Source organism: Hyalella azteca, unplaced genomic scaffold (assembly GCF_000764305.2).
Source record: "Hyalella azteca isolate HAZT.00-mixed unplaced genomic scaffold, Hazt_2.0.2 contig1888, whole genome shotgun sequence".
Lineage (NCBI taxonomy): Eukaryota > Metazoa > Arthropoda > Malacostraca > Amphipoda > Hyalellidae > Hyalella > Hyalella azteca.
Genome location: NW_025932183.1, coordinates 120,356 through 146,026, shown reverse-complemented (window position 1 = coordinate 146,026; position 25,671 = coordinate 120,356). Strand labels below are relative to the sequence as shown.

The window sequence follows — 25,671 nt, the reverse complement described above, 5'->3', positions numbered from 1 at the left end:
CCGCCTCCGCTGCCAAGCCTTAACTGGCCCAACACAATTCGGTAATAGCCAGCAGCACGAGCAATAATATCACCCACTGGATGATGGTCAAAGGCATTTCCTTTGTCAGCCATGAAAAGCTCATGGACTAGACAAAGCTTTCACGGACTAATCTCGCGAACTCGAATAGAGCGCGAATAATTTGCTTCAGAAACTGAAGCCACAATGCAAGCGGTTCATGGCGATTGATGAGAAAATTATTGCGTAGACTTGAATGCTCGAGTAGCGATATATATCATCTATTCTCGCAGTTTTTTTTCGCCAGTAAGTATAAAATAATTCCAGTGGGTGCTGTGCAGTTTTCCTTGTTCTTCATTTATATCCGTTGAAAAGTGGGGACCAGATTTGCACTGAATTGTCAGTGTACAGAACCTCAGACATAAACCAACATCTCCCCGTTAATTCACTGGGGATTATTAATTTTTTATTGAAAATGTACCAATGGCATGGTTAGTTCTAACAACTTACCTTTGCCCTTTATGAATCAACACAGACTTTAGAAAGAAATGATCAATAAAGCGGGTTGAGGATATTCAGGATGGATTGAATTGGTTAACAGGAAGTGAGTACGCGGAGCAACAAGCCGTAGTAGGTGACCTTTCCAGGAGCGAGGTTGCCGCGTCTCACCATGCAACGCTGCACGCTCTTGCGCTTGTGCACTTCATTAAGCAGAGAGTTTCTATAAAAAGCCATAGTAATCAACCCAGAACATATTTATATTAAATTTATTGATTTATTAATAATCCAATTCCAACTGCCGAATCATGCCAAATCAAGAGATCGCTGCTAAACTGCTTTATATGACTCCGAAATAAGATTAAACTAAAGGGTATCAAAGCTTGGATATAGGTAAGTAAAAAAAATTGGGTAAAAGCTTGGATATGGGTAAAAATTGGTGTTAGTTATTTTGGTGATAGTTCAGGCAGAAGGAAGCGCACGGGTTACATTTTCTTATTGAAGTTTATTTTATCATTGTTTTTTTTATTTACAAACTTCATTCTTCATTTCAATTTTTATTCAAATGGCTTGCGTCACGATCTTTGGTTCGTATAGCAGAATCGGAAGCTAACAGACATCTTGGCAGTAGATCTGACCATAGTGTTTCACTTCACTGATTTAATAATACGATCACACTACTAGTTCGATATCCATCACTCTAGTTAATCAGTTCATTAACCCATAAGATAATAATTCATCTTAAAGGAGAGATGATACGTAATATACAAAATTACCTTTTTGATCGTCGGAGCAGCAAAGCGGTAAACTTTTGTAAGCTTTTATTAAATATCACATTAAATCGAAGCCAATTAACAATAACTTACACCTTCAAGGAGAGGAGAAAGTTACAACTTCACCTCAGGAATTAGACGATAGCCTAAGGCACATCATGTCTGCCACAGAAAAAAAGTGACCAATAATGATGTGCATACCTTGTCATAAACAGAGAGCTGACGTATTTATTGTAGCGAGTCATGCGGCAGCAAGGCCTAAACGCAATCACAGTGGCCATTAAATAAATGGAATCTAATTCATAGTGAATCAGCAGCCAATGTGAACCTTCATCAGACGAAATCGATACTATAATTACCATGCATAGTTTATAAGACATCCAAGCACAAAGACAAACTCAGTAATCCTTCAGAATTATTATTGGTACACAGAGATTTTATTGGATAGAAATAAAAATGAGTCAATGAAGATGAAGAGTTTGTACTCAAATTAAGTCCCTGAGGATATGCGCATTCTGGCACGCAGTGCTTCCTTGTCTTTAATTAACGCTTTTTCTGCACCAACTGGCGCATCGGTCATGCGAATATTTTCGACAGCGCAGACACAAATTAGATGTAAACAATGTACGTTACAGTTGAAAGGCGAGAGGTAAATCGTGTTCAAAACTTTGGGACAGCTGTCACCAACACTTTGAAATTTCAAGCCGAATTCAATTGGCTCAAAATTTGCACGTAAATTTAAAATAGGGGACGTTTCAACAGAGGTAATCTAATTTGTGAATTATTATTTCATTTGCCTGGGAAAAACATTGCAAGTTCAGAATAATTTTAATGGTCGAAAAACATGCACGTGGGAAACGTATGAATAATAAAAAACGAATTTTAGTTACAAATATTGGTGAACGCGAACAGTACTCGATCGCAGTGAAAAATTATTTTCTTCATAATTTTACACAGCATTTAAAATGTTACGTAAACGAACAAAAAATTAACTAAAATACCGCACGAGAAAAATTTACGGCAGCCTCCGTGGTAAATTATTAATCACCCACGTCGACAATTTGCGATCCATCGAGGGCGATGATGAAGGTTACTTCACATACAGAGGAGTAGAATGATGAGTGCATGCCCGATATTGGTGACAAAATATGAACGAGTTTCAGCAGCTTTAATGACAGATACTATCGAGCATCGACAGAAATGTAATGACTGCGTAATTTCCGCAACCACTATACGCGGGGAAAGATCGCGTAAAAATCGCTAAGAACTTTGATAGCAAACACCTTTTTTACCTCACCTACCGGTAAAATAGCTATATTCTATTCCAAGAGCATATAAAATGAAAATATAAAGGAATTTACTACATTAGACTCTTCGGCAGTTTAACAGTTCCCATTCGTGAGCCAAAGCATCTAATTAAATCTGACATGGAATGGCTAAACAATTCATCGTCCTTCACCGTTACTATAGAAACCCGATGATGCATAGAAAAACGGAAAGGTTCGAGGACGCTTCATACCCCGTCTATCCGGTCATCCTGAATAACCGTCTTGAACGTGCATCTACTCAGAACTTTCTGCCCGTAGCAATGATACACCCTTCTGCCGGGCCAAACTTGGTCAAGATGACGCACAAAAGGGCAAAATCTACAACGCTATTTCTACAAAGTCTACTTTATTTCTACGAGTATATTGAAATTTTCAAGCAACCACCCGTCATTGAAGCTTTAGAATATAATGCATTGCAGTGAAGGCAAGTCAGGTAAAACTCTAACGAATTACTTGAACGCCTCGGAGAGCTGCACGCCGACTCCATCAATCGTGCCTCCCGCGGACCGTGCAGCGTCGCTCGCGTCATCCCCGGAATAACTTAAAACCTTCACGAAATTTGAAAGACTCATAACCTCTTATAGGGCAAGACTACGGAAATTTATTCAGGAACACAGGAAAAGTTTCAGAGCGGATGAGGTAGTTAAGACAAGCGTTAATGGTAAATTGTATTGTTTTGTGGCGATGAAACGAGTGATTCAAAATACAAGTGGAAAATCTTACATTTTTAGTCAATTTTTCGTAACATATTGGGTAATTACTTCATAGTATCAATGGAGACAGGAAATTACCCAGTATAACTAGTGCAGTTTACTCCCTTATGCAATGGAGTAAGCTCCCAGTAGCTTTATCATTCTTTTGAATATGTCGTAGCTTACTCTTGGTCTATTAACTTTCATCAATCGATGTTGAGGTTTTTCACCTCTTCCATGCATTTTATATTTAATCGAATCGCTCAGATAACTCGTACTGAAGTTTAAATACATTCGCTACATCATTCATGTTAATGCTTTCATCGATGCTGCCAGAGTTTATAATTGCTTTAATTTTATGCTGATTCACTTCTAACGGTAATACTTTCTCGTTCATTTTCGCAACTTTGCTCTTACTTCCGTCATTTCCGGAAAGCTCGTTCATATTTCGCTCCCGAAGACTAACATTCGGCAAATTTGCAACTTTTCCTTCGATATTTGCGAATTTGGATTTACATCTGAAAATTCTTCTTTAGACATTCGATATGCCTCTAACGCCTTCATATTTATTTTTTCATTTGCCTATCCTTATTTTCTATCTAAATTTAAAAGCAGGATCATTTTGATCAATTGGGTAGGAGATATTTGAGGTCAGTAATTATTCAAATCAATATTTTTTCATCGACCAAGTATCTAACCCCACCCTAGAGCAACTTTTATCCTTGATATTAGTGTACTATCAATTCTTCTTCTAAATATAGAATCAGTAATTTTAGTATTTTAAATATATCACTACTATTTAATAATTTTTTAAGCTGTAAGATTTCTAAAGCTCAAGAAGCTATAAAATCGTCGATACGCATATCTAACTCATATAAATGAATTAATTGACAATACCTTCCGTCCATTTTACTTTTTGGAACTCACTCAGCTGACTCCACGATTTGCTCTGTGAAGAAGATAGGATGCAAATTTGTTTGTGATGTATGACCATTCATCACTTTATACTACTATGTAATAATTATTACCAACTGTTAAATTTGCATTGAATAAGACTCATTACCCTGCAAGCCAAGTGCATTTTTCAAATCACAGCAACAGTGCATCATTCGAGAGTTGGCAATTCTTGACCAATTCGAGAAGGTAGTGATGCAAGGCGCTCTTTAGTTCCTTGAATTGGCTGAAGTTCAATCTAAAATTTTTTATTACAGCTATACCTAGTTTATTTTAGTTGTAGATTCATATAAACAACAGGTAATCAAACAGGGTACAAATTAATCTAGTACATATCAAAGAATTTAAGCTGGCCTTTTCCAAATAAGTTTTTTGATGGTAATTTCATCATCGATTACCTTACAAATTTTCGTCCTTCTCACTATAGTCTCGAACAAGGCAGTAGTTTCGTTAAATTTTTTTAATTGTAAAGTCATGCTTGATATAATGAAAAACTTTGTTATTATTTTCACTTAATTAGAAAAATAGGTTTTGAGGAATGATAGGAAATGGTAGCATTTAATTGACCATTAGCTTCTAGTAAGTTTTCGCTACGTTAGTTGAATCCATCAATTTATTCTAGTTTTTTCTTCGCATCAATCCTCAAGAAGAATAAAATCATATTATTATTGAAGCTTATATGATAAAGGTCTGTACGAGTAGTAATAAGGGCTTTTATTAGTAAGGACGAGTCGTCGGTAAGGCTTTTTGCGAGATGTTACATTACAATAACAACATTACAAGTTCCCTACATTTTTTCCTCCTATTCCATAGAACTATTTTGCATAAAAACAAGAATAAGGAACAAGCTAAGAAACAATAGCATAGCAAGTAGAAGGAGTATACACGCCATACAACTTAAGATGTAAGAAAAAGTCATAAGAATTAGCAGAAATGTTATAAAAAAACCTGTGTAGATAAAGAAAGCAAAAGAGGCCAGCTGTAGATGCAAGCAAAATTAGGGTACCATAACGGTGGTCTAACAAGGACAGAAGCGACGGTGTTTGGCGCTAACAAAGATGCAGCGTCACGGACTAATTTGTGTATTGCTTCCGTGCCGCATGGCTAGGCAGCACAAGCACGCAAATAGGTGTGATGCATGCAAGCCCCAGGAAAAGTCAATGAAAAATTAGTAAATGTACCGATAACGGATGAGAAATTCTCATACCATCAACATATGAGATTAGGAAATATTGATTATCTATAGACTATAAATAATGATTTTTTCAATCAAAATAATAATTATCATTACGAAAAATAATTTATTATTAAATAGTTGTACGCTGTGAATACAATACATGCTGAAGGAAATTGACATCTTCGAAGAAACGAAGATAATCTTCAACGCGATCTCTGAACAAGGACTGAAAAGGCGATTGCAAGTGGAATATGCGAAATTATCAGCCTCATCATAAATCACCATGTCATTTATTAAGTAGTTCATAACAAATTTTAAAATGTATTTATGTTGGTCTAGCAAAATGTTCATTGGACATACAAAATTCAGAAAAAATTAAATTTGTAATTACCATAAAAATACATAAAGTAAAAGCTCAACAAATCGTTATAGAGACTAGAAAGATAACGACCCTAATAATGAAAACTTTACAAACATCATTTAGTTACATAGATACAATAAAAGCCGGTTAAAAGTCTTAAATCCTTGATAAATGCGTTTTACAACACTCACACGAGGCTAGAAGCTCATCAATTAGTTACGTGAATGGGAGAGAGAAAAAAGTTTTCTCTAGCCACGAATTTGTCGCAAAAAAGACCCAAGCTAGCCCGATGATCATGACTTCTAAAAGCAAGTCTTCATCTCGTAATTATGGAGAGTCTCGAGGTCGTCGTTCGTTGTAATTAAAAGGAATAGTCTGGGGTTGCAGAGCCGGCGAGTCAACGGTTACACTCAGAGAATTAAATGACACTTTGTCAATGAGCGATGCACTCTTTACCCTGGTGTGGGCCATCCTGCTTCAGTTTCGTCAAAGGAAAGGGCGTATCAGTGCTACGTGCAGTAAGTATGTCATTATTTGTAGAATTTAAGCAATTTTTCTTTCTGAGTGTTACTAGAAAAAGCTCAGAGATTCGTTGAGTAACTTGGATTTCCGTGGCGCGAATGCTGAGCTTTGCGGTTTGAACAAATAAATGGAGATTGCCAGAATAAACTATTGACTGACTTATCATCATACTTATTTCGATTTCAAAATCAGGTAATTACACACGATAATTAGGATAAGTTAGAGGCATGGCAGAAATTAGCTACAAATCATGAATAAACAATGAGAAGGAAATTAACGCATTCGGTTTGGCCTGGTAATCTACATGGTGCAGTCAGCGAGGTACGCCCGACGAATCAGGCTTCAATTTTGTTTACGCGGGAGAAATGTAATCATTTATATACAAGAAGAACTACCAGGAAGTTATTGGAATGCTTAATACATAGTAATTCATGGGTTTATTCACAAGAGTAGAAAGAATAAATACTTGAAAACCGAGCAGCTAATGAACTAACAAGTAACACTTTGTGTGATTTCTGCTCAATTATTGCACATTAAATTTTTCAATGCTTCGTCACAGATAGATGAACTTTGAAAATTAGTAAAAAAATGCTAAAATAATCATGACAATGACGACATTTTCAATCAGTTTAGATGGAAAGTAAAGTAAATATGCGATGCTTAATCCGTAGAATTTCATACATTATCCGCTGTCTAGGCTGCAATAATTAAATATTGATAGTAAAATCCGTAGATTAAAATAAATACACGTACAATGCTTATAAAATCTACGTAAAGTAATGAAAAACATATTAACAGAAAATACCAAGCTTCACTGAAGAAATGAATGCCATGTATTCCTCTGCATTGAAACGGAGAGATCAGTATCTTTTTGAGCTAAGTGGGCGCTTAAAAGTTTTCTTCCAGTTGAACATTCATCATAGAAAACCATAGTTTAGCGTAGACTCTTTACTTCCTAATTAGCAAACGCATCAAGACACCCAATATATGAAATTCATGCTTCAGTGGACCATGATGTGGAACGCGTGAATTTAATTTTTATGGATCAATTACCGAATTTTTCGGGTGCAATTCCCGCCAGAGTTGAAATTCCGAACAGGATAATTTGTGATTGTGTTCGAGCAACAGCAAACAAATATATATTTTTGCTAAACTCAAAAACTCCGATGGTCGAGCAATCACGGTCAGTTCTACACTAGTGGTCTGAAAATAAAGTTAAATTCGCGAGTACCATGGGTAATGGTGATGCTTTAAGATCCACTTCGCTGGCTTTGGATAAATTATTATGGTATAGTCAGATCTGTTCGAAGGAATTTGTTAGTTGACTCTACTGAACTGCAAGACTCACTTACCTGCTTGAAGTGTCTCAGTGCGCCGTTGATCCTGAGTGAGTCAGCAGCGATGGCAGCAAAGCCCTCAGCGAGGGGGGCGGTGTGGTGGTCGAAGCGCGGTAAGTAGCGCAGTGACCCAGAGGGCTTGGGGGCGTGGCAGTGCATGCATGTCTCCGGCTGCGAGTGTTGTCGGATGATGCGGTCTCTGTAACCCAGAACCGTACAACTTCATAATGAGAGTTATACGCTATAAAATCATGTTCAACTGACACTTATTACATGAATTATGATAAAGAACAACAGCAAACTTTTATGTTCAGGATAAATCATTGATGTGCACAATATTCTCCATCTCCATGAGCACAACTGACCTGTACGAGGATGGGGCGACGACGAGCACCTCGTTGTTCTGCACGGACCGAATGCTCTCCTTGGACGGCGCACGCGGCAGGTGGGAACATGAGCACCTCACGTGTCCCATCACATTCCTGTGACCACGAGAGCCTCCTGCAGACGACGACGAAGCATGCATTCTCGTTGCATGCATCTCGATATCTGGCACCGACCGCGTGCCTCCCGGGGGCTCATGGCTCAAGTTGAGGTACTGACCGCCTCCTGATGGTCCCAAGAAACTGTCGCCCGAGTCACCAGAGTCGCCCATTACGATGCGAGGTTTTGGTAAGAGGGGAGCGAAAGCCTCCTCGGGGGGAGCCAGCAGATTCTCAGTGCTCACGGCCCGGTAAGATTGCCGGGAAGAACACGAGGCCATCGTCTTCTTAGGAAACAATAACCGCACAAACAAAAAATTCTTGACAGAAAACTTGCGAGTCAAGAAAGGAATGCGAAACACAACATTCTCTTCTCGTACCATTCAATTGTTTAGCGGGATACGACTAATTCACTACATCACATCACATTGCTTCTGGCACAAAATCAGAGTCAAAGGAAAAGTTCTACCAACTGAGAAGCAACACTAAGTCTATGAACCCTCATGTACGATTAAAGAATTTTCATTAGTTACTAATTTTCGACGAGATTTAGAAAATTCGTTCACTAGGGTACTCTCTAACGCTTGCATTGTGTGAATTATGATACATCATAAAGGATGCAACAAATTTCTGCAACCAAACACGTAAGTGAACCTTTTCATTCAGTGGGAAACTTCTTCATAAGTTGTACAGTTTCTCATTTCTATATCACTTCCATGCCAAGTTTATCCTAGTTTATCGTGGCTCAACCCTCCTCTGCCGTCGTTAGTTTTCAATCGAAATTTGAGAGTTTCTGACGCCATTTTAAGCCGATGCTGCAGCAGCTTTGCTACCCTTTCAGTCAGTTTGTGAAAATATTATTATTCAGCCGGTAAGTTCTTCTTTCCGGAAATAGAAAGCAGATGTAGAAACCTGAAAAAAATAAATCAGTATTAAATGTTACCAACTGTTTAAATACCAAAAGAAACATGATTCAGATGTTCTCATTCTTTGAAACCGTAAGCAAATCATTTAAAATTTCAACCCCTCCCATTTGACACATAAGACAGAAGACACGAATGATAATTATCATAACCAACTTTGATATACAGTTTACAAATGGTTCCATGTCAGCACGCCAAATATCGCGCTTCATATCCCATAAGCAGAACTAGTAAATAGCAAAACCACACACTTACACACACCAATTACGCTTCGCACTGCCTCCGCAACAGCCCAAATTCCCAAATGCACGCTACTGGACCACTGGTCGACGCCCAATTTTGACCGTGTGGCGAGAGCGGCAGGCCGACGATGGACGAGGTCAGATCCATAAAACGTCTCACCAATAACGAAGATTGCTTCGCCCTGCTCTGGCAGGCTCCACTCTAACCTCTGGCTTTCATGTTTACACGCCACTGATGCTAGACTCGCACTAGACATCATGTTGGTACCCAACAATTTACTGCAATTTTAATATTCTTAAACGCTTTCCTCATGACTGTTGATGAGACCACGAATAAAACCAGAGGTCAACCGAAATAAGAAAAACGAGTTTTCTCTTTATGTGCAGAATTTTCTTTTCCTTTCAACGAGTTACCAGCCAACCAGTGGTTTCATGAACCAAACATTGGCACGTCAATTAATCACTGTAGACCAAACCAAACAAAAACTACTCGCTTCTTATTCTTAGAAACAGCGGCGCTTTAAAATTGCTTCTAGCCATTGAGAAAACATAAAAAATCCAATCTAAACTTATTTTGCTTTATACAAGGTAATGTTTTTCGTTGCCATGCGGATTGCATTAATTCGGCTGGGAATCTTCTGCTTCACCGTCCAAGGAGAGCGGCATTTGACCGCAATTTCCGCAAATACAGGCAACCGGCAGTGCCCAGCAAATTGCAGTGAGTAAACTGGTCTCTGCTATAGCAAGAGTTTTAAATATAGACTTTGAGCAGAAACAAAAATTATCTTATTTTCAAGACTAGACTGAAATTCATTCTTGTGAAGGGAAAAATTGAATCTAGCGCAAGCATGCATGCAGAAAAGAATATGTACCACTTGTCCTAGATTAAAAGAATAGCAAGTGTCGGTTTCTTTACAGACGGCTTTAGAGTTCAATGTACAAAACGTACGTATATATGAGTGCGTTCATGAATAGAGGAGTATGAGTGTATGACTCAGTGATGAGAACTAAATTGCTGCGTCTGGCCAGAGACGAATGGCTTTTCACGAGCTATTTAGTAAGAAACATTGGTGGGTATGAACGCTCTGCTCTATATAAGGCCAATTAAATCGTGTGATTGGAGATCAGCAGGCCATAAGATGGAAATAAAAATATAGATGCAATCATATAAACGCAACCCAAATTACCCGTCATGTTTTCAACATGAAATAATTTTTTCTTCAATGTTTAATTTGTCACGCAAGAAATACTAGGCGGAGATGCTTTTGAAGCAACGTTTCGGGAAAGACTGTCGCATTTATACTCGCGCTAAATATTCAAAAAGGAAAGGAATAGAGGTCCAAATTACTGAATGGGCAACAGAATCAGCAGGCAGATGTTGGTAAGTTTCTCTGAGAGGTCATGCCCGAGCTGGCGATATAATTTCATTAAAAAAAATTTAAATTCGCAGTAAAAGGAGGGGAGTCTCCGGCAGAAGGCGAAGTGAACCTGATCTCCTGGAATTGGATTGGATAGAAGTGCGGGCAGTGGCATGAAAGAATAATAACATCCTGCGCCGGCAGATTCTGCAATTTATTCAATATAAGGCTTCAAAACATTTGAAAAATGTGATGTGACCGGATTCACACGCAATGGCCAAAAAACTGAAATATTATTTCAAAATTCCTAATATTTGAAGCACCTGAGATTGAAGCCCCTCAAGTTTTCAGCTCACAAAATGAGCAACATTCTCATTTTCTTGAAAGTTAGTATCCTAATGGACTTTAAGTGATATCATATCTCTAGCATATAATGTAATCTTATTACGGACATAGAGAGAAGACTTCAAGGTGTCGTAATTAGGAATATTTGGAACATCAAGGATGGGTTAATTCAGTCGATCTTAATAATTACAAGGCAATAGCCTCGATCTTAATTCGACAATATCATATACAAAGACTGCCGGAATATACACATAGTTACCTACATTATGTTGCTGCATCTACCTCGAACACTTCCTATAAACGTTATAAATATAGGGATAATTTTTTGAGCTCCCGCAGTGAAGTAATAAGTACATATATCTTTAATGATTAAAAGTCGCAAATGCTGTGACCAATGAATGGTAACTGCGAGAAAATATTGCAATCTAAAGTTAGTTATGCATAAACTAAGGCATACCTATAATTTATATGCGTAAAAAGTTCATCCTCATAGCACAAACTGGCCATCAGGCGCGTGGTCGGCAACGGGTGAATTGCCAGGTGAAATCAATTACACGAAGCACGTTTTTGTTCGCATAACACCAGCACAGCTGCTACACGCGAATCTATTCCCTGAAATGATATCCTCCTTCCAAGAGGACTTAAGGGCACTCAAGGTGCTATTGGAGCTCCTCGCCACTGCAATATCGGCCATTCTAATTCAGCTACATAAAAATAGCGCAGATCCAGCAGTCATTTTGCTCAAAGAAAAACCAACATTTTTCCTCAAAATTCCAATCATCAGAGTAATTCCTTAAAGAACGGTTGAACTGGTGCAGCGAGCGTAATAACGAAAAAACCGTGGCCGCATTTCGAGTTATTTCAGAGTACAGTTCGAAAATAGCACTTTTATGACAGTATCTTATTACGGTATTTCATATTGAAATGCTTCTCTATAATGAACTATTTAGGTTCAATTTAAAATAAAAATGAATGAAATGACATAAAGAAAAGGACCGGCGATATATTGAATCCCCTAACACTTGGAACTTTATATGGAAAATTTGATTTTCTTGAAAACTTTTTTTTTTCGGCCTAGCTCCAACAAGTCATATTACACGAGGTTTCATTGAGGCTCAGAGCAGGGCTAGATTCTGCCAGTGCTGAGGCGTACAAATAATCCAAGAGAGTCTTTTATGACCAAGTCGTGCGTAGTTTATTCCTTAATGAATTTCAAATCAGCTCAGGCGAACACTCGGCATGAAGGCAGCCTTTAATTAACTTACATTTTCAATGCTTGACGCACTGGCACCAGCAGAACCCTGAGGGAAAATAATTAAAACTGGCACTCCTTGTTTACCAAGTAAACACGGCGCCATATTTACAGCATGAAATGAATACGTGCGAATAATTGACTCGTTAGCCATTTTCAAGATTAATTACCCTATTAACGAATTTTTAATTGAACGTGAACCTCTCTATTTGCTTATGAAACAAATTGGTTTTAAATTTGACACAAATTCAGTCGTTCTAATAGTGAATTGTCACAAATATAACCCCAAGAACGACGACAATAATGATTGATGATCGTCAAAATATATCCAACCACTACGTGGTTGGATATATATATTTCAAGTGTATATATACTACGTGGTTGGATATATATATATATAGGTACACTTGATGATCGTCAAAATATATCCAACCACTACGTGTCACGTAGTGGTTGGATATATTTTGACGATCATCAAGTGTACCTATATATATATATATCCAACCACGTAGTATATATACACTTGAAATATATATATCCAACCACGTAGTGGTTGGATATATTTTGACGATCATCAATCATTATTGTCGTCGTTCTTGGGGTTATATTTGTGACAATTCACTATTAGAACGACTGAATTTGTGTCAAATTTAAAACCAATTTGTTTCATAAGCAAATAGAGAGGTTCACGTTCAATTAAAAATTCGTTAATAGGGTAATTAATCTTGAAAATGGCTAACGAGTCAATTATTCGCACGTATTCATTTCATGCTGTAAATATGGCGCTCAAAATATATCCAACCACAAGTAAATAAGTTGGCAATTTTGGACAGGCACCAACAAATAACGTTGCATGGGTTACAACTTTCAACACTTTGAAGTTACAGGGCAACGAGTATGAACTGAAAAGCTAACGCCTTTAGGAGTAGGGAATTAAAACCTATAAATACTACCTTGATCTTTTTCTGGTCTATTGTATCGTATTCAAGAAGATGAAGACAAAAACTCTTATACCTTCAAGTGAAAAGTGCATTGATTAAAATAAGAGAAACAGGCGAATCAAGTCATCGATGGAAAAAATGTAATAACGGTGAACGTGTGACTAAAGCCAAGATGAAGAGCAATGTATGCAGACCCAAATGAAGATAAGGACCAATATCTGCAAGAATTATTCAGCTTCGAAATCGTACAAGGGAATTCGCAATGAAGACATCTTGCTCTAATAAACTACGCATGGAACTTACACGCTCTTAACGCAGACGAAACTCTCCCAGTTTTGCAGTTTGGGCCCTAAAACTGCTTGGTCGCACTAGAGCGAGACGCAGCACCAAAAAATTGCGCTTTATTGTCGACTGGATGGCAAGAAAAATATGACCCCCGGGGCCCTTTTCCCTGCACGGGCGTCTCGCCTTTCGGGCACACAAACTCAGCCGAAAGTTTTAACTGCATAGAAGTGGATAGAATACCAAGTGAACAATATCGACACTTGCTCGGTACAGATTTAAACACATGTCTGCGGCTGCCCTGTGAAATGGCATATAGTATTTTCTTAGTAAATATAAAGTCTGATAATAAAAATAGTGGTGATGAAAGTATGGAAAATATTTATACAAAATGTAAACGAATATAAGTGAGCGAGCAGGATCTTGTGAATGATCAGACTAAACAGGAGAGACGACAGGAGATTCCAGAAAACTAGATTTTTCTGCAGGCTGGTATAGACCTGCATAGTTAATATAGTATAGTATCCTGCATAGTTAATAATATTAAAAACATTATTATTAAAGAGCAGGAAATAGCCAATTAAGACGATGATACCATGTTACGCGTTACTTCTTTATTGTGCGAGAAATTCCTAATTTCTCCGCAATTATTTCATAAATTACACCGCTAAATAATCTTCCATGGTAATACAGGGAATATCAAATGATTTTTTCTGCCGCACAGTGCGGTTGCCCTTTGAAATAACTATTTCCAGAGCTAGCCACCATCAATCGAAAATGTAGCATACATAAGAAGAAAAAATTATCAAGCTTATTTGCATGCCCTTATTGCAATCGAGTGTGGCATTTTAGACAGCACCGTAAATACCGCGACCTTATCAGCTGCGGTCGATACTGCCTGGAGCAAACCCAGTGAATCAGCGTAACTCATTTTTAATATAACACGCCAATTTTTCAACATAAAACTCTCGATATCTTTGAACGGTTCATATTTTATAACTAACGGCGATAAGAATTTTTCATTTATTGAACTATCATGAGATAAGTATCTTGGTTGCTTAAATCGCAAATTTACCAGGAATTTAAAGCTAAAAAAAAATAGAAAAAATTTCACCATTTATTATAAGGGAAAACGTTTCGGAAACCAGCTCCATCGTCAGTTCAAAACCTAGAACCTGTTCTAGGTTTTGAACTGACGATGGAGCTGGATTCCGAAACGTTTTCTCCTATAAGAAATTGTGAACTTTTGGCTATTTCTTAGCTTTTACATTCCTGGCAAATCATGGAGATAACCAGTGTTCGAGTAAGTCTTTTTTATCAAGAATTAAGAGCGGTCATGAAACTAACACCTATACATTTTGTTCAAAAATTGGGCTTCAAATAATATAATATCATGATATATTTCACACCAAATTGAGCGCCACTAGTTCCAACCAAATGAATTCTTTTCAGAGTTCACAATTATTTGGGCAACATCAAAGTGAGCGAAAAATAAAACCAGCATTACAATTCACTGAGCAATACAAGTGTTGATCGCTCACTAGAGTCTAAATATATTCATGGAATATTTTTGCGGCTAAGCCTAGAATTATGCCTCGTAAAATCGGTGCTCTTTATGCCTGAAATTCTTGCCACACGATGCTCTCTGAATTGAATCGTACAGTTCAATGTCTAATGGAAAGTTTCGGTAAAACATCACTAAGAGAATTTCGAGAGTCCCGAACTAAACATGTTTTCGAAACTCGAGCAAGATATCAGCGCGTCTAATTAATGCCTGCAGCGAACATTACATTTCATGCTGTTTTTATTTATAAAAGAGTGACACGATAATTAGGTTTGACGAAGATCGGAAGGCTGAAGCCCTATTCGTGAACTTCAAAGAAGTTGTTCGATGTGGAATTAACTTTTTATTTTATGACTCACTCACGAAATGACGCCGGGGATATTTGATAGCAAACGTACGAATACACGTAGAATATATTTCAAATTGAATCAACTATACATAAGACATGATAGCTAAATAGAAATAATGCACCATGATACGCACGTGAGAAAGATAACGAAAACTTTATTAGAACAACAAGATAAAATGAAGCACCATAGATACCCGGATACATCCCTACGTTCTTCACAAGCGAGCGACCGTAAATGTCATGCAACAAACTCGACTGAAGCTCCGACGCGCTCCGTAGATCAAAGCAGTTGAGTCGAGGAACGACTTCGGGAGCTCTGACAGGATTTCGTGGCAGTCCATGAACGGCTTCAAATATCGAAGAGCTCAGGGCTAAGTTTGCATGCGCCGATGACATCAATGGACGTAGCGAGTCTTCTTTCAAGAGTGAACAATAAATTGGAAGCCGATAGAGCAAAGGGTCCAGAACCTCCCACGTTGTCGCAAGGACAAACGATGGATGCGCTCACCGAAACCGCGATGGCAAAACAACCCAATTTTCAAACATGGATGAAGTACAGGGGAAAAATAGCCTTTGATAAAACCTCTATTTTCCTGAAAATTACAATTTATATAATTAATATAATATAAACGGCATTAATAATGGATTAACAATTGCTATCTGGAATAAAGTGAAAGAACTTGGAGCTCATGTGAATCGATCGATGTTCCATTGGGCCCTGCAATTATAAGAAGCCCAGGGCGATTACGACGAGAATTCATTACATAATTACGAGTGATAATTGAATTGCCCTGCGATGGCTGAGATTCATTTGTGGCCGGCGAGCTGATAGGCCAATTAGGCTGATGAGTCAAAATCTCTCATTTGTGCAGTTAACGTCGCGTAAAATGCAATTGGATTGATGAGTCAGCCATTGCACTCACGAACAGATGATTGCATGCGCGGACTGGTGACTGCATGCGTGGACTGGTTACTGCATGCGTGGACCGGTGATTGCATGCGCGGACTGGTGACTGCATGCGTGGACTGGTGACTGCATGCGCGGACTGGTGATTGCATGCGCGGACTGGTGACTGCATGCGTGGACTGGTTACTGCATGCGCGGACTGGTGATTGCATGCGCGGACTTGGTGACTGTATGCATGGACTGGTGATTGCATACGTGGACTGGTGACTGCATGCGTGGACTGGTGACTGCATGCGTGGACTGGTGACTGCATGCGTGGACTGGTGATAGCAAGACCAGCTAAAATAAACAAGTATTCAACACATAACAAATAAAAAATGCTCATTCAAGTAGAAAAAGGTTTCAATCGAACAAACGATCAGGAAAAACAGCGGGAAAAGTATTCGCTCTAGAAAATCGGAAAATCGCTCAGCCGCATTCGTGTAAAATACTAATAAATGTAAGCTTGTTTCCATCAATATTTATTCCGTCGTGCAAACTTAAGTCATTCTCATGTTTGTATAAAAATTGTAAAAAAAAACTACGCTGAAATTGCATTGTTTATGCATAAAAAATGAGTGCAGTAACAAACGTGCGTAACGGAAGACGGGAAGAAGGAAAGCTCGTCTTTACGAGGCTCTCATGAGGCAAGTTTGAGGCACTGCCAGGCTGTAACGACGGGCGCTACGGGGCACCAAAAGAACGTCATTAGAGCGCCCTGCTAGAAAGGGTGTGTCAAGCTATTCACTAGTTTCTTAGCACCGGTATTTATGAAAAGTAAAGTGGATTAAACTAAGGGGACGAAATTAAAAATTAAGAATGTCTTGATCACCTTTAATAGCTACGTTTTTCAACTATTAGTCCTTGCTTAATAGTTCCGACTTCCATGATATGTGCAAATTAATATTTGTGTATTTTAGTTTTCATGAAACCGACTTCCACTGATGAATATCATAAACACACGAATAACGAATAATAATGAAGAAACACTCGCATTTAAGAATTCAAACGTGACCCGCAATGGATATCATAATAAGAATTGTGGTCCAGAAAAATTTACTATTTTCAATTTGATTAAATGCTATTATTTATATCAATCAAATTGATGCACGACAAAGTTTTAGAATTAATTAGCACCTGTTCGTCGTATGAAACGTGAAGAAACAGCCCAGTGCGCGGTGAACCAAGTAATGTTCAGGCAAAACGCTTCAGAAAGTTGAATATATATTTATCATTATAGCTTAGGCTACAAAAACCCAAGAACAATTCGATTGTCGACAAGGTTAATTCTCAACTCAGAATGATTTCATTTTCATCTTCAATCGTGTGATACATCAACCATATCAATGCACAGAATTAGAAAAAAAAACTTGTAATATTCTACTCATGCTCGATGTACCAACTCTAGTATAATGTAAATTAACATGGATCCAAAGGCTAATTAGGTTCACACCAACAGAAAGATGATAGTGCAACTAATATGAGGGTAAATGGCCAGCCCCAAACAACGTCACATTCCAGACTGCGTTTCAACAAACATTTTGTAGCGAATCCAAAGCCTTCGTCTGCTGGCACGCCCGGCACGCGCAACCAACTCATCCCAAACCTTTCTTTTACTTTAAAACTTTTCACAAACCCTTCACCTCGCGGCTGCGGCCATGTCAAACACTTGCCGACGCCACACAATATCGCCAAAACAGCAACAACGCCGACGAATTGTTGGCCAGACTACAACACAGGCAATCCCGGAGAGAGATGTTGACACTGTCAAGGTTGTCCCAGACACTCTTGACACAGTCTCTGACGCTAGGGGTACACAACTGCCAGTCGCGACACTGACGCAGACACTGCTCTCGACACTGACACACAAACTCCTCTTGACACTGACGCAGAAACTGTTCTTGACACTGAGAGAAACTTGCTCTTGACACTGACACAGAGGCTGCTCTTGACACCGACACAGAGACTGCTCTTGACACCGACACAGAGACTGCTCTTGACACTGAAACAGAGACTGCTCTTGACACTTACATAATATAAATCACTTCTCCTGTTCAGTTTGTGTACTTACATACATTAAAATACGATTTTTCAAGTGTACGAATATTTATTTCCCCCCACTGTAGGTGTCACGCTTGCCAGCAAGGTAAGCTAGCTAGCTCCATGAATGACAGTTTTCAAGTCACGCTCAAAAATTGACATGTAATTCGCTAAAAGATTACCTAGCCAACTGTTTACCTAGCCAATTTTTTCAGTCTGAAGAGTAACGGGGAGACAGTAATAATATAAAATTAATTTTGATACTATATTCTTCACAATTCTCAAACACACAAATTATAAATTTTCAAATTAAATTTTTCAAGAAGTAAATCACAGTAGAGTTGAATGGTAGTAATAGAAGAATATAAAAAAATTCTTTATACTCTTTCTTTTCGTTTTTGGAGATGACGATGAGTGACCGCAGCGGCTCCTGAACTCATTTCTCTGCCAGGAATAACCTAAGCTCCTGGACTGCCATCGATTTGGGCGTCTCCAGCCATGCCTCAACTTCATGGCAGGCTCATCGGTCTTTTCACCTGGCGTGACTCACGCAGTAAAGCTACTTTATTATGTCAATATTCGTAAAAAAAAACAAGCAAATGTCAGTGCTGACGCACAAACTCAATTATTGATGCAAGATCCACTATTGTCGATGTTTTTTAGTTATCGATATAATCATTATTGAAGTTTCCACGTTACTTCGAGATAATTTAACGCGTGGGCAAAGGTTTCGTTTGAGATGATGCTTAGTTGGCATTCAAATATTTTGTTTGGGATAATGTATAGTTGCCATTCAGTATCTACGAATATCCTCATAAAGAAATCTAGTCTCCGTCTAGAAACTTCCCGACAATTGATAGCGAATTCGATCAGTCTTGAGGAACACTGTAGGGAGTTCAAATCGGACATTTCGAGGGACACTTCGTGTCAGCCTACGGTCACAATTCATCTTCGGTGGAGAGGCTAATCAATATTCAGATCAAGTTGTATCTGGAACATGCTACCTTCCTAGGAGAAAGCAAAATATCTCCAAATTTAAGAGTGAGCTGCGTGGAGAATATTGAACGGGATTATATCTCATGCTGTGATTAGAGGGTAATACGAGTGCATCATTTCTCAACATTAATTCCGTATCCTCATGAACGCAGTTGACGTTCTATAAAGGAATTTCATGCGGCTGTTCATTGAATACGAAATTCTACGAAATTCACTCAAGATCATGAAGATTTTTGAATTGATCATCAAAAGACTCAAAATTCTACGCTTGTTTACGTCACATTCAACTACCGTAGGTACCTACATAAGATAAGGTTTTCCGTACTGGAGTGCGAATGGGCTGGCTCACTTGCGATATAGCTTTTTCTTGTCACTATTTAATTATATCCGGACTTCGGAAGACTTATTCCAACAAGTAGTTCCGCAAACCTGGTGGACCCCGAACAACATCAAATGACAAACATCGTCTTGGGTTAAAACGTCTCATTATTTGCGAAAGCAAAAGCTGTAGAGAATAGATCGACAGTAAAGTAATACTAGAAAGCAACATATTATAAAAAAATATATACTAGACTTAAAATGAAATGCAATAGAACTCGACATTAACAGCAGTCCGCGGTCCTTCAGAACACTCGATGCGGCGCGGGCGCACACTAAAAGTCGCACAAGTTGAGTGGCTGTCAGCGACAAGATATTTCAGACTTGGGGCCATTCTCTGTTGTTCCGAGATTTCTAAAGAACCTGAAAAAATTTTAAGAAACAAGGCACGAAACCTACTCGAGTTAAACACAACGTATGCGCAGAGAAAGGGAATGGATGAATGGATGTAACGGCGTGAAAAAAATCGTTCCGAAATAACACCAGACAATGGAATGAGCGAATCTATTATATATAATGTGACACTAGAGGCAGAAATTTGGTTCAACTCACCCAAAATAAACAAGGCACGAGGAGCATTGTGTAAGGTATGTTATAGCAGTACCAGTTCAAAACTCTCAAAACATGTTGCAATTTAACGTCTCAAACTGTCATGCAGTGCACAAATTCAATTATTTGCCGTACACCCCCACATGAAAATTAAATCAAGTGTAATACAGGGTTCAAATAATAAATCAAATAGGATAAGATAACGAACCTTCCATCATTATAAATTTTACAGTAGCAAAGTGAAATGAAGTGCATAGAAACAAATTATAATGAAAGTATTTAAATTCAAAGCACAAGACGCCTGGTAGAACGCGTGTCAGGAATCTGGCCTTGCCAGCCCCGCTCGTCGCACGTCCGCTCAATATATGTGCTCAATAAGGAATTCTGGCACTGGGACCGAGGCGCGGTGCGTGGAATTATTTAATGAAGTCCATAGCACTGCCAGGCGTGCTCATACGACATGTGCTGTGAGCTAGCACAGAGGCATGTACGTGGAATATATAAGGGTTATTGGACAGGTTCTGCGAGTATAGCCGCGTCGTATCCATGACACACAACGCTCATCGAACTGAGATCAAAGAATTAAATGGACTGAGTCGCCCGAAAGGTTTAGTAAATTCATAAAGACAAGTGGAGATTTAATTAATACGCTGACTTCCAACGGTGAGTTAAGAAGCATTACACGCAAGAATGTTGGACGGCTCACGAGGAAAGTTACGCTCTTTGCAAATATATAATTTGCTCTAGTTGTTAGGTCTCTAGTAGTTTCTACTAGAGACTATCTAGTAGTCTCTAGTAGGTACGAGCATCGCTTTACCATTACATACATAAATTTCTTAATTTAGAGGCCAATTTTAGAGACCATGGCTCACTCTAAATCTTTTTTTAGGAGAAAAATGAGCACCAGCTCTATTAACGAAGCACTCTATATAAGCAAGACGATGTGTGAATGGCATGTTCTCATGCGTAATTAATTCCCGACGAAACACGATTACAGATATTAAAAAAAACTCCAGGAAGCAAATTCTGGAGCCTGCCTCACAAAAACATATCTTTAATATTTTTTGGAGCCGGAACTACTCAGATTTCTCCTGAGGAATTTCCAAGAAAGCTTCATTTCATCTTTGAAAATTCACCGAGAATGTTTCAAACCTACCTTGATGTTACTGATATTTTTCTCTTTCATCACTTTAGGTTCTGCAAATTTAATTTAACCAAAGATTTCTGAAATTTAGATGCATGAAATACAGGTACCATTTTTACTTTAATCAGAGTTATGAACAAATTGGCATATCCTTATTTGCAGAGACTGTCTCAATAAATAACTGAACTTCAACGAAATCCCCGATGGAGTATCAGAAAACTCAATTCTTTCAGCTTATTCCATTATATTCAAATAACCACATAGAGCTACGTAAAATGACTATACATAATGTAGCAATATTCTGGTGGTATCCATGCAACATCCCCGAGTTTCAATGTAAAGGTATGCAAAAACAACGTGCGCTCAGAATCTTCTTAATGACCAGAGTTGTCGCTACTTCTCAAGCAATTCTGAGGCCAGTTTAGTTGCCAAATGTTTACTATATATATATATAGTGCTTTAACTATTTAGCTATCTCGCACCGAAAGTCAAGATGAACATCACAAGGAGGTGTAAGGTCTCAATTATTGAAAGTTTCTTAAATAAAAAAAATTGTCCATTACCCCCAGGGGCTCGACAGAAGCAGCGTTAGCATCTCAAAGAGACGAAGTGACCAGGAGGGAGAGATGGAAAGCAACAGCAAACGAAGACACTCGAACAAGAGGTCGCTTACACGGGACGTCGGCCACCCGCACGAGAGAGACAGAGAAGGGAAATGTAAGGAATCCTACCTACATTATAATAACTTAATGTAAGGAATCCTACATACATAATAACTTAATGTAAGGAATCCTAGATACATAATAACTTAATGTAAGGAATCCTACCTACATAATAACCTAATGTAAGGAATCCTAACTACATAATAACTTAACCCCACAACTGAAGCCCGCAGTCAAGACACCGCGAGCTCAGTGCTTGGGCGCTCTGGAACACAAGCAATTCTGAATGGAGGCTTTAGTTTTAATGCTGCAATTCCACAGACATGGCTGCGGGCTGTTCCATTTGGATCCACCATAATATTTATGAAAACTGCGCAGCAGTTGACTGAGCTCGATAAGCTCAAATTTAAAATGCATGAATAGGAGACGAACGTCTTTCAAGAAACAGTCGACCATAAGCTCTAGAATGCAATTGAAATTATGTGCAAAACTCTTAAATGACCAAGGCGTAACCCTACAAAATGTATTCTTACTCTAGAACGTTCCACTTCATTACTTCATGTTCATGCGGAAAATTTTAACGCTGAAAAAATTAATTTTGCCGTCAAACGCGATGGTAAAACTTTTTTTCCGCAGAATTCCAATCAAAAATCAAGAGGAGCAAATTAGATGCCCTATTTCAACAAAAAAAGCTGATTGGCGATATTTACCACGATAACTGATTGTCAGACGCTTTCGCTTTAACCCAGAATTACGTCGTGTTTTGACACAAGATCAAACGATGCGTGAGGTTTCTGGGTGACAACAGTTGTCAAAAAGGAGTAAATCATAGCGAAGGCTCATAGCTCGTTGACGGAGAATCTTCCTATTACCTTCATTTGCCACAGAAAAAACGCATTCCATTTTGAGACTCGTAGATAGCTGCTTCCTAAAATCCAAATACCATATTTAACGTACGTATATAGATTATAAATTATGGATTCATTGGGTGCAAATGCTTACGTGTGGCAAATAACTATGAACATAAGTCACGGATGAGATGTAGATGAGTTCAATTATAGTAGGTACGTACATGGCCAATACGAGAAATAATTCATTGTTTTCATAACTTCAGATCCGATGATCTTACGGCAAATATTAGTATTATTTGGCAGAATTAACTTATTTAAACTAGGGCGGTTAATGACCATAGAAGTTATTGATTGATTTACACATTTTCAGGGTCGAACAATTCTTCAGATGACGTTGCGATTGCTCAAATTGCAGGTTTTGATCAGAATGCAGGTTTTAGGTCAGTCTCTATAGAAACGACGATCTTCACGCAAGACGCGAGTGGTTTACTACAAATCACTACCCTAAGATAATTGTCTGCAGTATTTGTTCAGACAAATACTGTCTGGACAAATACAAATTGAGAAGATGAAGTAAACAAACTACAATAAAGTTTATAATAGTTTCTACGGTAGGGCTTTATACATGTATAAATACATATAAGTATTGTTTCCTCTTGGAAAAGGTAAACATTTTTTACGGTAAAAATGTACCGTAAGTTTTTACGGTAAATTTCGTTTTACCGTAAATTTTTTACGGTAAAACAAGAGAAATGAAGTCATTCATATCAACAGAAAACAGCGGGCCTCCACACCAGGGCAACACGAAACAAATGCAGTGTTTTTATCTGCATCTGGAGAAATTCCGGTCAGGAATAAGATTATTCCGCATTATATAATAAATGAATTTTGTTCTTCTGTTTTCGTCATTTCGAGCGTAACTATTGCGTAATTTAATCTGCGTAATTCGCCACACATGTACCACCGCTTTTCATAGTTGTCGCGCATCGGGAGTTCAGTCTTGTCCATACAGGATTAGGGCGCACAAGAATGTAATCCGACTGTAGAACCACTCGCGTCTTGCGTGATATTCTCCTCTACAGACTCGAATTAGACCGCAAAGCCCAAATTTCATAATTTAATTATGAAAATTTGGATATCACCAGTCAGACCCAATTAGCTTTGTGAATAGTTCCCGGCAATGGTCGTAGTGCAAGATCCGTCCAGATATACCATGAAACATAAAGGAATATAAGAGTCCAGACTTCCGACTTCAATATAATTAATGCATTCATGCCGCAAAGCAAATTTTCCTCAAAAGCCTACAAGGAAAGCAAACTACACTGAAACGCACCGCGGGAGCGACCATAATTCATTACGGGCGCTGCTTGTGTCTGTCCAGACTTACAAATTAGGACAAGCAAACTTGGTTCAAGTCAAACATACAAACTAATTCACATACTGACCTTAACATACGCAAGTTACGAGGAATTTACATGGACGAATTATTTGCGAACATTTCCAATAGAATTCTTACTCCAAGTTCTAACGTAATGTGTTGTATATGTGAAGTGAGAGCGCGCTTCAACAGTGTAGCAGCCTAGCTAATTAGAACGCAACTGAGAAACAAAGAACGCAACTGAGAAACAAAGAACGCAACTGAGAAAAAAGAACGCAACTGAGAAACAAGAACGCAACTGAGAAACTGTCTCTTATACACATCTAGATGTGTATAAGAGACAGGCTCTTGACACCGACACAGAGACTGCTCTTGACACTGATACAGAGACTGCTCTTGACACCGACACAGAGGCTGCTCTTGACACCGACACAGAGACTAGTATAGGCACTGACACACAAACTCCTCTTGACACTGGCGCTGACACTGTTCTTGACACTGAGACTGCTCATGAAACGGACACAGAGACTGCTCTTGACACCGGCACAGAGACAACTCATGACGTAAACACAGAGACTGCGCTTGACACAGCAAGCTGAGACTGCTCTTGACACAGCAAGCAGCGTTCCATGTAATTAGAGTTCCTTCCGTGTAATTCGGCTTCAAAGTGCATACACTATGACTCAATACCCTGAAAAGGTTCGCAAGTCAAGTTTATACGAGAATAACATCCGGTTTTGTATGAATGAATAAAACATAATGGAAGTATGAATACTAATGGCAAGAATTAAATTCTAAGTTTTATTCAGATAAAAGAACAGGTAGAATGAATTTTAAGCGAGAGTTTCGCTCCCTCAAAGTTTAAACAAACGGTAGAAAATCCCAACCGAGAAATTATTCAAGAGAATGCCCGTTGATGCACGATATATGTACAGAGAATGTTATGAAGAAAACGGTATAAGGACACATTCGGTATATACTCGAACTGGTTTTAAATCGAATTTTCTTCATCACATTTTCTTCACAACGGGCAGAGAAATCTCCATTGTTTAATTAAACCATTATTTTTTAACTGAGTCGTAAACAAAGTTTGCTGGTTCTTGATTTCTTCAAGTCCACGAGAGCCAGTCAGTGGTTACGTCGAATAAGACCTTAATTGAGAGACTATCGACAAATGGGGGCTATAGACAATTCTTGACTATTGTACCTTAAAAAAAATTCCCGTCGTGCAGGTACGAAAGGGAAGGAAGTAATGAATTTTAGAGGCATGATAAAATTTTCATCGAAGGCACTAGGTACTTCTTTCTACCACAGTCACTCTTCAGATGCCCCATTCAGAAAAAAAACTAT

The 25,671-nt window shown here is 38.5% G+C and overlaps 1 protein-coding gene across 1 annotated transcript; it reads right to left on the bottom strand.

Annotated features, from left to right (window-relative positions):
* Positions 1-3,045: 3,045 nt before the first annotated feature.
* LOC108675095 lies at positions 3,046-8,596 on the bottom strand. The gene is made up of 3 exons (XM_018163080.2): positions 8,005-8,596; positions 7,655-7,838; positions 3,046-3,144 (listed from the first exon to the last, which is right to left on the bottom strand). The coding sequence occupies exons 1-3, from the start codon at positions 8,502-8,504 to the stop codon at positions 3,046-3,048; spliced, it is 783 nt and encodes a 260-aa protein (XP_018018569.1). The 5' UTR covers positions 8,505-8,596.
* Between the last annotated feature and the right edge of the window lie 17,075 nt (positions 8,597-25,671).